This window comes from Brachypodium distachyon, chromosome 1, assembly GCF_000005505.3.
Source record: "Brachypodium distachyon strain Bd21 chromosome 1, Brachypodium_distachyon_v3.0, whole genome shotgun sequence".
Classification (NCBI taxonomy): domain Eukaryota; kingdom Viridiplantae; phylum Streptophyta; class Magnoliopsida; order Poales; family Poaceae; genus Brachypodium; species Brachypodium distachyon.
Genome location: NC_016131.3, coordinates 54,574,662 through 54,590,820, shown reverse-complemented (window position 1 = coordinate 54,590,820; position 16,159 = coordinate 54,574,662). Strand labels below are relative to the sequence as shown.

Below are 16,159 nucleotides of genomic sequence, written 5' to 3'. Positions count from 1 at the left end.
CCGAATCGGCCCTCTACCCGTCGCGCCGCCATTCCCCTCCGTTGGCCGCGCGCCCCCTCTGCTTCCGTCTGCCCAGTGCCCAGTCCCTTGCCGCCGCCCTCGCCTCCTCGCGGACAGCCCCACCCCGGCGGCCGTCCCCGACGGCGGCGTCGCCCTTGCCGCCTCTGTCAGGCCCGCCCCTGCCGCCAACGGCCACGCCCACTTACGGCTCGGGGAAGAAGATGAAGAGAGAAGGAAAAATACTCACCGGCAGATGGGTCCAGCACGTCAATGTAACAGCAAAATAAAATAGGGGCTTAAATATAGGGGCTGGTGCTGAAGCTTGTGTTAAAATAAGGGCTGAAAAATTTTAGGTTGGCCCCTAAACAATATTTAAAAACCTTGTTTTAGAGTCCACCGTTGAAGATGTTCTTAGACCCCTACTTGGACCAGAAACCAGTCGCCAAGAACAGACAGATCCGCAGATGTCTGCTATAATCGGGATGAAGAATTCAGGCCTGGACTTTTTCATCGTGTAGCGTATCCCTAATGCCTTCATCGAAGAACACCTTCTGGTAGCTGCATTGTTTGCCGTAGAATACGTTCTCGCCTCTGAAAGATCAATATCAGAATATGGTTAAATCAGCAAATGTTCGTTGCAACACACGAGCAATTATTCCCATTGAATCAACACACGAGTCCCAAGAGTTCGTCTGCCTGATGAAATTTATGAGGCACATATGCATTTCACATTAAAACATTTATTTATAATTCTTTGCAATTTCAATTGTATGTCTATAATGTTCATCTAAACAGAGGGTAGCGCCGGTTAAATTATGGTAAATGTGAACACTCATGTCAAATTTATGATTTGAATCTATGTGGGATGGTTCCACCATAAATAACCAAACCACTTAAGCTGCATTCAGTTCACGCCGATTCTCATCACTGGCCGACCATCCAGGAGGAAGAAAAGCAGCACGGGAGAGAGGCTCCCATGGTCCACGACTGGATGGCTCTGGGTTTACCTACCATGCAGTCGCGTTGTGTCCCCCCAAGCAAAAGCATCCCCGGTGGTCCAACGGCAGTCTCTCAACCATCGATCTATCGACAGGACTCAAGTTTCATGATTTTGGCAATTGAGTTTGCCAATGCCACATGAGTTGACGATCATATTCGGTTTACGGGATTATGAAATCACATGAATAAAGGATCGGAGGATTGATATGTCATGCACACCTCAATACTTAGGAATACCTAATGTCAATAATCTTTTGGAATTAGTTCAACTTGAGAACGATCATTTGAAATCTAACATTTCTATTTCTGTGAAATGAATGTTACACATAGAAAAAAATTAGGTTTGAATTCTACGAGCCGAATGAGCCCTACATTAGGTTTGCTTTTCCGTGGCATCATGGTAAACAAGTTTACCACAACATTGATCGGCAGCAAACTACTTTTTTTTATGGTAGCAATTGGTTTTTCACATTTCCCTTCACTGTTATGTTAGTCATACTCGAGCTGATCCCTTTGAAATGTCGGGATCATTCATAATTTCAAATATTTCGTTGTCAGGTGCATATTGTGTTGGCTGGTAGCGTATGGGTACTCGGCGAAGGAGATGGTACCTAGTACCCATACGCCACTGGCTATGACGACCAATAGAATGCAACACACATGACCATATCTACAGCTTATTTGTCCGCGGAGCAACAGCTTTCTAACAAATCGCTTGACAATGGATGACATTACTCTTTTACAATTGTTGTTTTTGCTCTCTTTTCTCAAAAGGAGCCTCCTACTGGTGCAGTCCTAAAAACTGTCTAATTCTCTCCAAAAAAAAAATCACGGAGTAGAAATTTTCCATGTTCAAAGTATGGTTGAGTCACTCAGGAGAATTTATAGTAAATAGTACGATACCTAAGTGATTTTTTTTTCTCAAATCATGGCCTGTTGAAAAGTAGGTAATTCATCAATCCATGACAGCAGTTAGAGCTAAGGTACTTGGCAATAAGCCGAGGTAACAGAAATCACCAAGCTCTGCATTTGAAATCCAGCACTGGAAATGACGAATTGGGTCACCTAGGCAACACCCAGAGAATTGTGTTTGTCCTAATAATCCACAAAAACGTGCCACCAACATCACAGCTAACTAATAGGAGTATAAGCCATCACAGTTCCGTTTACGATCAAAACTGCTTCACCATTTATAAAGATCATGTTTCTGTCACTTCGCTGGGGGGCGTGACGATCAATCTTCTTTCTTCGGCTTGCGGTATGTTTCCTCGAGGTGCTTTGCTAGGAAAACATATGTGTTAAACAGCTTCTTGACATTTGGAACGTTGTAGTTCTGGGCTACATAGATACCACATCCCATTCCCATTAAAAATTTGAAGCTTCCACTGAATAATCCCATTGTGAGAAAACCTGGCAACAATGATAAAAAGGGTTATGTACATGCAAATAAACCCATTTGAATGCAGGACGTGAAGAACATGTGAAAGCAAAACATGGTCCAAAATGGTTGTGGTCATGCGTCATGAATGCTTGTATCAGTTAATTGTTATAGGAGTTGTCACAATATTGCTGCCAAAAAAGGGTCCAATAATCAAGGTAATGCAAGCTTCAAAAAATAGGATGCGCAGATGGAATGATATAATCTGCCAGGTCGGCTATACTAGCCAGTCACCATCAAGCAAGGTCACCAAAATAGGATTCGTGATCCAACGGTTTCCTTCAACATTGAACAGCAAGTTATTCTAATAGCTGAAATTCGAAGAGAGCTCAGGAAACAGGCAATACTATAATACAGAAATTGTGATACTTAGTGAAGAAAGCATGCTTCAAATTTCTAGAACTAGCAGCGCTGGACACTGGAGGTGTAGGTCTGGAAATGCCCGTTTATCAAGTCACCTGTGAGGTTGAGATTCAAAACTGCTACTACATTCTGACAAATGCAACAATCCAAACCTTTTCCTAGGCATGGACTTATTAAAGACGTGAAACACAGAAGGGCCTACAGTCAAGATTTTCAAATGCCACAAAAAAATATACAAAATCCTACGAGACATTGACACTGATCAACACACTGAGTTGAGAGGCCAACATTTTTGTCTGACTAAAATGCAGAAACTCTATTGTTTTACCAACTACACATCTGCACCATTAAAACACAAACATTCTTTGTGTCAGCTCTTAAATTGTCATACAAAGTCCCCTTCCTCCATCAACAACATCATAAAGATAAGATGCTGGTGTAGAAATGTAAGAGTCCTATGTGACTATTTTAAGGATGGTCGATTGCCCTTAGAAGGGAAGGGAGATAAGAGGCGAAGGAAGGATCTAGCACTCTGGCCTCGAGAGTATCTGTTGTACCAGCAATTTAACCAACCGGATAAAATGAAATTAATATAATCACCACAACCATAGGTAATCTTCAACAAGATGATATATGTAAAGCAAAAATAATTAACAGTCAGCAACATATGTAAACTAAGAGCTAACACTATTTGAAAATAGCAAAAAATAATTAACAGTCAGCAACATATGTAAACTATGAGTAAGAGCTAACAATATTTGAAAATAAAATGAAATCTGGTATGTCAAAATATAATACTCCCTCTGATCCTAAATTCTTGACTCAAATTTGCCCAAATATGGATGTATTTATTCTTAAAAAGCGTCTAGATACATGTAATATTTCGACAACAATTTAGGATCGGAGAGAGCAAGTAATAAAAAGTAAATTTCAAGCAAGGCATAAAGCAGCAACTGGAGAATCCCAGTCCACAAGAACTGCAAATAATCTACGTCTTTAAAGACAAATTATGCCAAGCAATCAGAAGCAATTTTTAATTCATGCTCAAGCCAATACCAAAATGCAAGATAAATGCATGACATTCCAGATTGGGTACATGGAAACAGCACTACCAATTAAATAACACATTTTACAAAATCACCAAAGCTGGCTGCTTCTCTAGTTATAAAAGCTTCTTAGTGTACAGGCTAGTAAAATGTTCTGGGAATATACATCAAATTTCAGCCTCTTGAGTAATTCTAAAAGCTAGAGTTCAACAAACTTTTGTTTGTAAACATACAGTAACAAGGTATAACTTTGGTAACGAATAATAAAAACACTACGGAATACATGAAATTTCAGCTTCATGATATATGATTATAAAAGGTAGAATAGTGTAGCAGTGGAGCTTCTATTTATGAAGCCAGATAAGCTTGTGTAGTTTCAGATTTCAGAGCAATGTTACAATGGCAGTCTGATGATCCCTTCCAAGTTATGTAAATTCACACTTCTGGCCAAAACGAATGCCCACGTCGCCCGCGTACGCTCAAGCCCGCCGAACCTCCTGATTCGCCGCGCACTCTCGCCGCCCACGCGCCAAACCCTAGAATCTGGTGCGGGTGATCGAGAGATCAGTTTGAGAACAGAAGCCGTCGGAGGAGGGGGAGACTAAAACTTCACCGCGTGGGGACGTTACCAGAGCGGAGGGCGCAGGAGAACGGGGCCTTGGCCGGAGGCGATCGCAAGGGATGGAGGTGGAGGCGTCGGAGGTCAGCCGCGACAGCGAGAGGATTCGGAAGAGGTAGGATGGGGAAGGGGGGCGGGAGGAGAAAGCGCAACGGGTGCTGCCGTATCGTATTAGGCAGGGAATCCCGATGGTCGTTTGGTTGGTTGTCAACCACCAGGATCCGCTGCAAGGCCCAGGTATCCAACTTCCCGCGCAAGGTATTCCGGGCTCCGGACGCGCCTATGCAAACCTGCGACTCCCGGCAGGCGGCCAAGAGATTCCTCTGTGAATTTGGGTATTACCCGGCCAAAAAAAAAAGTGCAGGCTATTACCCGACCAAAAAAAATATCCTATGAGTAGGATATTTGTTTTACCCATTCCCCGAGGAGATCTCCTCGTCTGTTCATCAGTGGAGCCGCCGATGGGTGGATTAGATGATTAGCATATGTAAATTGTTAGGAAGGAGACCAAATTTTGCCCGTGTTAGTTTGAGTCGTTGCTCTGGAAACAAAGACGACGAAGAAGAGTCGAAGACCATAAAATAGTTGTGAATGCACTAATGAGTACGGAGTATAAACTAGCCGGCTTCCTGTAATTTCATTTGCTGCTCACGTGCAATCAATCACAATCGCGTACAAATGGAGACACCAAATGGAGACGCAGATGGCGAAGCCGCTACGGGAATTTGGCAACGCCGACCTGAGGATATCCAGCTCTGCCCGCCCTGTGTCTTGTGTCATCTCGCCTCGCTTCATATTGCAAGCTACGCAGCTGAATTGCTCGAGCTCCATGTAAAATGGCCACTAGTGAATCAGCCTGTTCTCCACTCCCCCGAGATAACCGGACTGCATGCCCTTCTTTCCCTGCCTCCATTTCATCTTCATGTGATAGCTTGTACTTTTTTTGTGTTTTTGGTAATTTTATACACATACGTGTTGATATGTTACGTTTCAAGATTTACGATTTTTTTTTTGGTCTAGTTGGTTTATCCTAGCGAAAATCTTGAGATTGGCCTCAAGATGCACTTGGCTAACCAACCCATGAGATTGGGCCGGGAATGGGTAAAAAAAATATCCTACTCATAGGATATTTTTTTTTTGGTCGGGTAATACCCAAATTCAAAGAGGAATCTCTTGGCCGCCTGCCGGGAGTCGCAGGTTTGCATAGGCGCGTCCGGAGCCCGGAATACCTTGCGCGGGAAGTTGGATACCTGGGCCTTGCAGCGGATCCTGGTGGTTGACAACCAACCAAACGACCACCGGGATTCCCTGCCTAATACGATACGGCAGCACCCGTTGCGCTTTCTCCTCCTGCCCCCCTTCCCCATCCTACCTCTTCTGAATCCTCTCGCTGTCGCGGCTGACCTCCGACGCCTCCGCCTCCATCCCTTGCAATCGCCTCCGGCCAAGGCCCCGTTCTCCTGCGCCCTCCGCTCCGGTAACGTCCACATGCGGTGAAGTTTTAGTCTCCCCCTCCTCCGACGGCTTCTGTTCTCAAACTGATCTCTCGATCACCCGCACCAGATTCTAGGGTTTGGCGCGCGGACCGCGGGCGGTGAGAGTGCGCAGCGAATCAGGAGGCTCGGCGGGCTTGAGCGTACGCGGGCGACGTGGGCATTCGTTTTGGCCAGAAGGGAGACCAAGTAATCTCCGCTTTCCTCGCTCTCTTGTTTCGTCCGATTTCAGTTTGCACCTGTACTGTACGTTCGCATTGCTCTGCACGATTCGCGGGTTCAATCTAGCTTTTGCTATAATTTCAACTGCTTATGGATAGGGGAAAGCATTTTAGTTATAATATCCGTCGTGTTCCTGTTCAAATTGATCGGAATTTAGAGAGGCCATTTGGTTTTGTATTCAGTTATTGAAGATCTGTCAGGCTGCAATGAGGCAGGCCATATCCGGTGAATTTTGTTTTATTAAAAGGCGTGTGTCCTTTTACATCGTGGTTTTAGGCTATTCGGTGAAATTTTGGTGATCGCAGTATCTTACAAGATCAATCTTGTTTGTGTCTTAAAATAGTTCTGTTCATAGTTGTCTTGATTGTGTAGGATCATTACCCCAACTTGTGTCCATGTCGGTGATCCTGTCAGTTCACCCTCAAAGTTGTAGCAGCAGAACTGGTAGCAATTCTACTGGTTCTAAATAAGTAAGGATTAAGGAAGAGTTTAGTAACAAGCAGACTTGCATCACTTTCCTTTGCACTATAATTGGATGTCAGTATTGGAGTGTCGAATCAGCGAATACCGCTGTTTGGGTGTCACACGAATTTGGGAATTAAAACGCAGCTGAATACCTTGTGGTATTGCTTTTCACTTGTGTGTCCCCGCCCATGATACCGAGCCTGTGCCCTCTGTTTTCGTAGAAATCAACCAGAAACATTCTTCCCTGCATCACGCCTCTTCCTGCCTGTGCCCAAATCTTGTCGACAGAAAAGAAGCATGTAAGAGGCGGGAGAAGCCCCAGAGGGAAGATTTGCAATTATGAGGAATGGAATCGACCAACCTATTCTAACTTTCAGTACTAACTAGTTATATCCAGAGTTAGGATCACATGACCCTAGGGGAAACTTATTCATGGGAACATGCACTTGATTAAGGAATAGTGTAGGCCATGAGAAGACTTGGAGCTCTACTTTGACAGTCTAGCCGAAAAACCAATCATTTCCTCAGCCTGCACTTTATCGGAAAGTGTATTGGACTCCAGTGGCCTGTTTTTGCTTTGGGTACAGCACTGTTTTTTATTATTATTGAAATTATTGTATTTTCTCTAACAACTTGGACCATCAGGTTCTTATGGTTTCTTATTTTTCTCTAAACCCGTCTTCAGAGCAGATTCTTCACTGTGATGTGGACATTCCTCCATGTTTCTTCAAAGTGACATTTTAACAATTTTACTAGTTTATGATAAATTATTGGGGGTGTGTAAGTTGCATCTTGAAGGATTAGTGTGTAACCAATAGCATCTGAGAAAATTGAACGAAATGTGAATTTACATAACTTGGAAGGGGTCATCAGACTGCCATTGTAACATTGCTCTGAAATCTGAAACTACACAAGCTTATCTGGCTTCATAAATAGAAGCTCCACTGTTACACTATTCTACCTTTTATAATCATATATCATGAAGCTGAAATTTCATGTATTCCGTAGTGTTTTTATTATTCGTTACCAAAGTTATACCTTGTTACTGTATGTTTACAAACAAAAGTTTGTTGAACTCTAGCTTTTAGAATTACTCAAGAGGCTGAAATTTGATGTATATTCCCAGAACATTGACTCTACCCATTTCTGAAAGTACGGGTCTTCAAATTTTCTAAAAGCTACCTCCGCATGTATACAGAACTTAGCAAGGAGCTCTCGGCTTTTTTTAGGATCAGAGACAAATCCAAGGACTGATTGCTACTTTTTAAGACTTCCTATAAAATTTTTCCTCTCTTCTTCTGCGATTTTGGGGCAGGCCACACTAATATGATTGATTAGACTACTCGTGCCAGAACTGTGAGAATTTGTCAATTTGAGTCTACAATACAAGCAGACGGCCTTTGGAATCTCATCTGCGAAAACCAAATTTGGCTCAAAATGCTTCCAGACTTTTGATCTCCTAGTATTGGACACCACTAAGGTCCCATCGGCAGAATTACTAGTACCAGAACTGTCAGACATATTGCTGATATGTTTACAAGCTAGCCTGAAATAATACAACTTAGCAACTTTAAACAAAACACAAACAAAACTAAAAATAATTCTACCAACTAGGTTGTTATTTGTGCTGCAAAGCTACTTCACTTGTGCTACAAATCATCAAGAGGCAAAAGAAACTAGGCAAGCTGCGTACATAATCCAAAAAAATTGCAGATACCTGTACTACGTCTCCTCCTTCTGCGTAGATAATCACAAGTCCTTCTCCTTCCCTTATGAATTGTGACCCCGAGTTCTACAAGTAAACACACAATGAGATCAATAATCCAAAAAAATTGCAGTTAACTAAATATATTCTTTAAAAAAGATACCTGTACTCCGTCTCGTAGGATCTGCAGAAGCTTATTGGCGAGCCAGGCGTCAAAATCCTCCACAGACGAAGAGGAGGCAGAGGACGTCGGCGGGCGTGGGGCAGCCGGTGACGCAGTGTACTACCTGCAGCCGGTGCCGCAGTGGACAAAGAAAAAATAAATCAGTTCTTAATCAACCCCCAAGAAAGAACAAAACAAATCAAAGATCGAAAATAAGGAACAAAAATTCAGATTGTTACGGCGGCTTGGTACGTAGGGGGAGGAGCTCCGCACACCGAGATGGATCTACATGGAAGGGAGGCAGGGAGGGCGAGCAGGCGGCGGGCGTGGATGAGCAGCTCGGTGGAGGGTCTTGGACCGGGACAAGATGAACTCCGAGATGAGCGCCAAGCTGCCGGATCTTCGTGGGAGAGGCGGCGAGATGGGCTTCGGCCTGAGTGTGGAGGAGGGTGGTGGGCGCGGTGCCGCGATAGCCGGAGGGTGGAGGGGGCGAGTTGCCGGCGGTGGATCTGAAGGGTGGCGGCGCGAATCGGGAGAGAAGAGGGAATCGGGGAGGAGAGGAATCAGGAGTCAAGCAGACAGGGTGGACGAGGAGAGACCAGACCAATCCAAACCGCATACTCACCTAGACCAAACCGATCCAATCAAAAAAAAAAATCTATCCATTCGGATCCGCACCAACAAATACCCGCACCGTTACGCTAATTTTTTTAAATAATACGAATTTTTTAATCATTTTTGAAAATAATAATAAGCGTTTTTCAAAAATTTCAAAAATAATGCGGCCTCGGTCCGGGCGAGGCCGAATGGGGCCAGTCGGCCTGGTCCAAGCCGATTAGGCCCAGTCGGCCTCGGCCAGGCCGCCGGCCTAGCCCGCGGGGCCCCATGCGCCAGTCGGCCGGGCCCAGGCCGACTGAAGCCCAGTTGGTTTTCAGTCAGTTTGGGTCAGACCGATCGAAGTAATTCCATTTTTTCTGCGCCGATTCGAAGTAATTCCATTTTTTTCTTCGGATCCTTCCGGTCTTTTGAACTAAAATACTCGACAACATGGATAAAAGTAACACGCCGAATCCGATTGGAAGTAATTAGTCTTCGCCACTAGTTCGTTGCATGATCAACGCATACAGGGCCGAGGCCCATTTTTTGTCTCGAATCCTTGCGGTTTTTTGAACTAAAAGATTTGACAACTTGGATAAAGAGTAACATATATCGATAATTTGCTAGACAATTTCTGTGTCGATTCTTTGCGGTTTGTTTGAACTGAAAGACTTGACATTTGGATAAATTAACATACATCGATAATGTGCTGGTTACGGAACCAAGACACAACTAAATTAACAAACATTGGTAATACCGCAATTGGACATAATTAAAGATAGCAAATACATTAGAAACACAAGCACTACTGAGTCCACTTAGGCCATTTTCCGCTCATATCGCCATGTTCTTCTACAGCCTTTGCCACGACGGCCCTTTCTCTTTGCCTCTCCCTTTCTGCCTCACGAGCATCCTTGCGCCTTCGTTTCTCCTCTTGCATCTCAAGCGCTTTCTCCCTGTTTTTCCTTAGTGCTTCGTCAATCCAACGACGTTGTTCCTCCTTATGCTCTTTCATATCTCTCTCTTGCTCCTCTTTCTCCTGAGCTGCAGCTTTTTCCGCACGCTCCTCCGCATGGAAACGCTGCCATGCATTTTGGGACCTTGTTTTGATCTCCTCCACCGCCCAATCCGGCATCTCCGTGTCAATCCAACGATACCACATGCATAGGGGCAGAGGAGATTACAAAAAAGCCTACTGTTACAAATCTGCTATGACACAGAAAACATGTTTTATAACACCTAAATGTGCTTACCGAAGGCTTTGTCGTACGGCGAAACCGGGACTGGTGGTTCATACTCATAGTTCGCGCACATGAAAAACCTCATGCCCAGCTTATCTAAAAAATCTGTCACCTCCTTCACCTTGCATAGATTGCCGCACCAACACCTGAGATGTTCCACCCCCCGAGGCAACATCGCATCTTTCATCCTCCTCGGCCTCTCGCCCTGGTCCGACTAAGGCAAACTCATTTGGGGACATTGGAATATTGGAAAAAACAGTAGTGGGAAGGATGCTTGGATGACTACCGGAGATGAGGTATTTATAGGCTCTCAAACTCATTCTCCCGCCACCGTTTCCCTCCTCTTTTTCCCGCCTGGTTTTCCCGCCTCCTTTTCGCGCCACCGTTTCCCGCCTCGTTTTTGCGCCACCGTTTCCCGCCTCCTTTTCCCGCCTCCTTTTACCGCCACCGTTTCCCGTCTATTTTAAGTTGTCGGTTTTAATTTCAGTCTTTCTATTGCATATGTATTTCAGTCCTGCTGTTATTTATATGCAAATGTAACTTGAATAAGAATGTGAAAATTAGTAACATGTCTCTCTCATACATAGGTAGAAATATGTCTCATACATAGGACCTACATCCAAATATCAGGCACGGCGTCTGGGACGGCGTTCCGGGGGTGCCTGTGGTGTGGTCCAGCCATACCTATGAGGTGGCACTACGTTGCGCGGAGGAATCACGGACCCATCCTCACGATACTGTGTATCCTCCTGTGTGGGGTCTGGTGGCGGAGTACTGAACATCCAGCTGTGTTGGACAGAATAGTCCTCTCCTTGAGCGTGATCCTGCTCACTACCCCACGAGGGTTCGGACAACGACGACTTATGCCCGTAGGCTCCTGCATGTGGGAAAGTACTTAGCATTACAATTGCGTAGCAGTCATGGTAATGAACACAAAACTCGAAGTTCATCCTGGGACTCTGCTGGTGCCGCCACAACGAACCTCCAGCCTCAAAAGAGGGCTGCTGCTGGTGCCACGCCGAACCTCCAGCCTCAAAAGAGGGCTGCTACCGGTGCCAATAGTCGAAAGAAGACTGCGGCTGGTGCCACGACGAACCTCCGGCCTGCTCAGGAGGAGGTGGCCTGGGCGTCGACTGCTCTGGTAGACGTGGACGCGGGTGGTGTCGGGGGTGCGGTGCTTCCTGCTGACGTGGCCGCTGCTGGTGCGTGGAGTGACGAGGGGGTCGTACGGACACCTGGTGGTGAACGACGTCGGAAGTACGGGTGCACGTGATAGCCGCATAAACAGAGCGTAGCTTCTCCTCCATTCGTCTAAGCCAGGACTGGTGCGGCTCCCGTGGTAGTAGAAGTGGACCGGTCAAAAGCGAACGTCCATACACAGTGAACTCGGCCTGTAATCCTGTGTCAACTGAGCCTGCAATTGGCACGAAGAGTATTACATATATATGGCAAAGTACGTAACAAACACATGCATTATGTTAAGAGAAGATGCTTACCGCGTGCTGTCTAGAGCCTGAAGTAGACTGGCTAGGGTACATATCTTGCAAACTCGGCTCGGCTATCTCCTGGGGGTGAGAGTCCTGAATAATGGTCAATCGGGTAGCTGTCATGTACCTCTGCAAATATCCGTTGAATAGATCGAGATCAAAGGCCGCCAATGGCCAAACCCGTGTCGTCGCAGTCTCCCACTCTGTGACGTACGACTGAACCCTCTGCAGCCACTGAGTCTGGGTCCCGGTACTTCCCTTCCTGGTAAACCTGAGATCGCAGTAGAAAGTTGAACAATTAAATTATGGACAATTCTGGACGGCAATCATAAATTGGAGAAATGCACATACCTGTGGACGACCTGTGGAAGTGGATCCTTCATCGGTGGAGGAACGACCAACTGGCGTGCCCCAAACTGCCTCATGACCCTCTGCTAGGCCATCTCCTCCACGCAGATGTCGAAGATGATCTTTGATTTTGTCATCCAGTAAGCTTAATCTCTCGTGCAGACCGTGGACATCCCGCCAGGGTATCTATCCTCGATGGCGTCCTGTGTGTACGGCTCCCAGACGACCGCCTCAGAGTGCAACACGTCGAACTGCTCGTTGAATGATGGGTAGCAATTCCTGACCTGATCGTGTGCAAAGCGTCTCTGTAAAAAAAGAAGTTAGCTTCATTCATTGTTTATGTAAACTAATGTATGAATTTCACATTCGACATACCTTGCTACGTGTCCAGTCGCAAAAGTAGGCAGGTCGATGTGTTCTAAGTCAAACAACTCCTGCTCAGGGTTAGGGTGATCACCCGTAACGTCTGGTCGGCCGATAGAAAACCTCTCCCACGACCAGAGCTGCAACAATAAAGGACATCCAAGCAGGGCTGACTTGGGCGACGCAAGCTGGCAAGCGTTGCACATACCTCGATACGTAGACGCTAAGACGGCCAAACCCCAACTCCTCTGTGTGATGTCGTCACCACAAGTTGCATTCGCGATCTCCACTGCAATAGGGATGTAGCGTGCGCTAATGGTGAACATCACCTTCCCGAGAAGCCACATTATATATGCCTCAAGGCTCCGAGTGATCTGAGACTCAGTCATTTGGGTCTCTGGATACCCAAATTTCTGAATCTGCATGCAACAAAAACCAAGTGTTAGTAAACCCATGCAAGTATATGAGCTATGCTCTTAGATATATTAACTTAAAACACATCGATCTAACCTGTTAATTGAGCAACCAATCTAGCTTAGGTCCGTGAGCCTCCGAGGTGAGTGGCCCAGCTCCGACAAGAATACCTTGAAAACGTAGGGCATAAATTAACACATAGTTCCACATAGAGTACAAATTAAAACACAGGACACGAATTAACACATACCTTGAAAGCGTAGTGCCATACCCTCCTGCCAATCAGCTGGTGCTTGCAACGGTCCTATGGGATCACCCACCAATGGTAGTCCCAGCAGCATCGACACATCGTGGAGAGTAGGAGCCATCTCTCCCCAGCGAAAGTGAAACGTGTGTGTCTTGGGCCTCCATCTGTCCACTAAGCAGCTCAGCAGTGAGTGGTCAATTTGAACCCGTGTAGAGTTGAAGCCTCGTCGCTCGCCTTCTACCATTTCCGCACGAGTTGCCTCAACAAGTCGTGCGAAAGGTAAAAGGCCAACAAACTTCAAACTGCATAAATAAAATTGACATGCAAGGGATGAATAAATAAAATGTAAATGCAAGGGATTATTGAATGAAATGTACATGCAAGGGATGAATAAATAAAATGGACATGCAAGGGTTGATTGAATAAATACTGCTGAATTCAGGCAGGGTGTATCATCCAATTTCCACGGGCAGTAGCTCCACCAGTACCGAAAGTTGGACAATAAGTGTCCCTATGGCCAAAATGGTTGCATAGAAAACATTATCTTGACGGTCCTCTGAGTTCAGATTCATCCATATTATTTCAGATGCGCCTGGACGGGCGTCTGCCTGTGCCTGTCCGCAGTAGCCCGGGGTCAGGGATGTACCGCCTTTCACCAGGGGTTACCTTGTTGAAATTGCCCATTGCACGAAACCCTAGCATCTCACCCGTCCATGTGCTAAGCACAGACTCTTTCAGGTAATAGGGAGACACAAATGAGATTGCGTCCATCCCTAGCTGCCCGCAAGCAGCAAGTACATGTGAGCAAGGAAGGTGAAGCAACTTTGGTTTGTTGCAGGTGCACTCACACGTTGGCCACGCTTCATTTCCAATCTTCACCTCCTGTGTCCTCAATTCATTTCCAACGCCGAACTTGTCAGTTGGCAAGCGCACCTCAAACCTGTGTTCTTGATTACCGATGGCGGCGGCAGTATGAGACCTAACTTTTTCCATCTTCTCATCCATGTAGTTCATAATCTTTTTACAGTACGGTGTATTTGGGTTGTTCATGATATGCATTTCAGCTCTCTGTCGTCTTTCTCTGAAATACTACACCGTGCCATGGAAAATACCCTCGACGATGGCTGTAAGTGGTAAAGCCCTATTTCCCCTCAGGACAAAGTTGTATGTCTCTGCCAGGTTAGTAGTCATGACGCCGTACCTAGCGCCATGTGTGTCGTGCAGCAAAGACCACCGCTCCAGAGGCTCGTGCTCTATCCACTGCTGGAAGTTTTTAATCTGCCTCCCAACCCTTCTCCTAGTGCCGGGTGAGTCAAACCCTGGCAAGTCACAAAGCCCAACAGGTTCTTCCTCAGATGGTCCTGTTCCAACTGCTGTCTGTGCAGCCACTGCTGCTACATGTGCTGCTGCCGCCGCGTTTCGTGCCGTTGTCCTCTCCCTAACATGTTTCTTCGCGAACTCATCAAGATAACCACGTATCCTAGTGTACTTCCATTGTTGGTTCTGTTTGCAGAGTTTCTTGAATAGATTCATAAGTGACTTGTTCCTGAACTGCGAGAAGAAGTTGGCCCCCAAATGCCGCATGCACCAACGACTCTGCATGTCCTGCCATGGAGTCTGTTCATTAGGCCCAAGGTTTGTCAGTGTCCTTATCGCACTGAGTATGCCTGCATGTCTGTCATGAAGGATGCACACATTCGGCTTATCATGCACAACTGCTCTCTTGAGCTGCCTGAAAAACCATAACAACCTTTCAATGTTCTCACCCTCCACGAAAGCAAATGCGAGCGGAACGATTTGATTGTTGCCGTCTTGACCAATGGCGGTCAAGATCTGCCCCCTGTATTTGCCAGTGAGAAAAGTGCCATCTACGCATAACACCGGTCGACAATGATGGAAAGCTTGGACGCATACACCGAAAGTGAAGAACAGTCGTTGCAGCACCCTCACAGTTGGATACTCTGGGTGCAGGAAGTGTTGGATGTCGACATAGGTGCTTGGATTACGGGCTTGCGATGTATGGAGGAGGCGGACAACAGAGTCGTACGAGTCGAAAAACGAACCAAATCTTTCCTCAAGAGCCCTCTGCTTAGCCCTCCAAGCCTTGTCATACGAAATGTTGTACTTAAACCTTACCCTCACCTTATGCATGATGGCCTTCACTTCCATTGCTTTGCTCTCCACTATCTCCGTGTAAAGCAACCGAGCAAGAAGCGTCGACGAGAGGTTACGAAGGTCTTGAGGGATACTGGGAATGACACATGTGTGCAACACCAAGTCACTCACAACCCAATATGTGTCATACTTAGGAACATAGCCATGCACCCTCTCGGGACAATCTATTTGTTCGCACTCCATTGTCAGATATTTTTGTGAAGAGACTATTGTTTTGAAAACCCTTTGCATGGACATTGCCCAAGCAACTATGGCATCCTGCAGATGTTTCTTGTCAGGAAATCTGTCACCCTTCGCAATGTTGTTCTGATGATATTGCCATGCAGAGTCGTGCCCATCGTTCACGGTCATAGCTGAAGAGAAGTGCGGATTCTATGATGCAGGAATCGGCACCTCCTCTTCGTCCGACTCATGAGACTCATCGTCATAAGAACTACGACCATCTGTATCTTCATCCTCCATCTCGTTCTGCAAGTGACCATCTTCTTCGTCCGCATCTGCCTCGCCAGTGTACTCATCCTCTGCTACTGCCCCGGAGCTCTCGCCTGATTCATAACCCCCACCTCCAGCATTCGACACAGAGTTTGCATTGGACAAGTCATAACTTGATTCACCCTCGCTTTCAGCTAGATTGGTCTCATGAGCGACAACCTGGATTAAGGCGACAGGTGTAGTTCCCCTTTTCTCGCAACTTTCTAACCAGCGCACCCACTTTGATGTCCGGTCTATCGGCCTCAAAACCCAGAAAATATTTGAACTTGACTTGGTCCACAA

General features: G+C 46.0%; 1 protein-coding gene across 2 annotated transcripts; it reads right to left on the bottom strand.

The window, feature by feature from the left end:
• Nucleotides 1-1,897: 1,897 nt before the first annotated feature.
• On the bottom strand, nt 1,898-9,136 carry LOC100840078. 2 transcript variants are annotated; one of them, XM_014896299.2, is made up of 5 exons: nt 8,753-9,136; nt 8,514-8,637; nt 8,363-8,437; nt 6,798-6,922; nt 1,898-2,409 (listed from the first exon to the last, which is right to left on the bottom strand). In XM_014896299.2, the coding sequence occupies exon 5, from the start codon at nt 2,396-2,398 to the stop codon at nt 2,234-2,236; it is 165 nt and encodes a 54-aa protein (XP_014751785.1). In that variant the 5' UTR covers nt 2,399-2,409; nt 6,798-6,922; nt 8,363-8,437; nt 8,514-8,637; nt 8,753-9,136; the 3' UTR covers nt 1,898-2,233. The 2 variants fall into 2 exon arrangements, with proteins under 2 accessions (XP_014751785.1, XP_010228298.1); XM_010229996.3 differs by lacking the exon at nt 6,798-6,922 and having other exon boundaries at nt 8,753-9,133.
• Between the last annotated feature and the right edge of the window lie 7,023 nt (nt 9,137-16,159).

Coding starts and splice junctions, on each gene's coding strand:
- LOC100840078 (XM_014896299.2), bottom strand. CDS start 2,398: ATGGGATTATTCAGTGGAAGCTTCAAATTTTTAATGGGAATGGGATGT.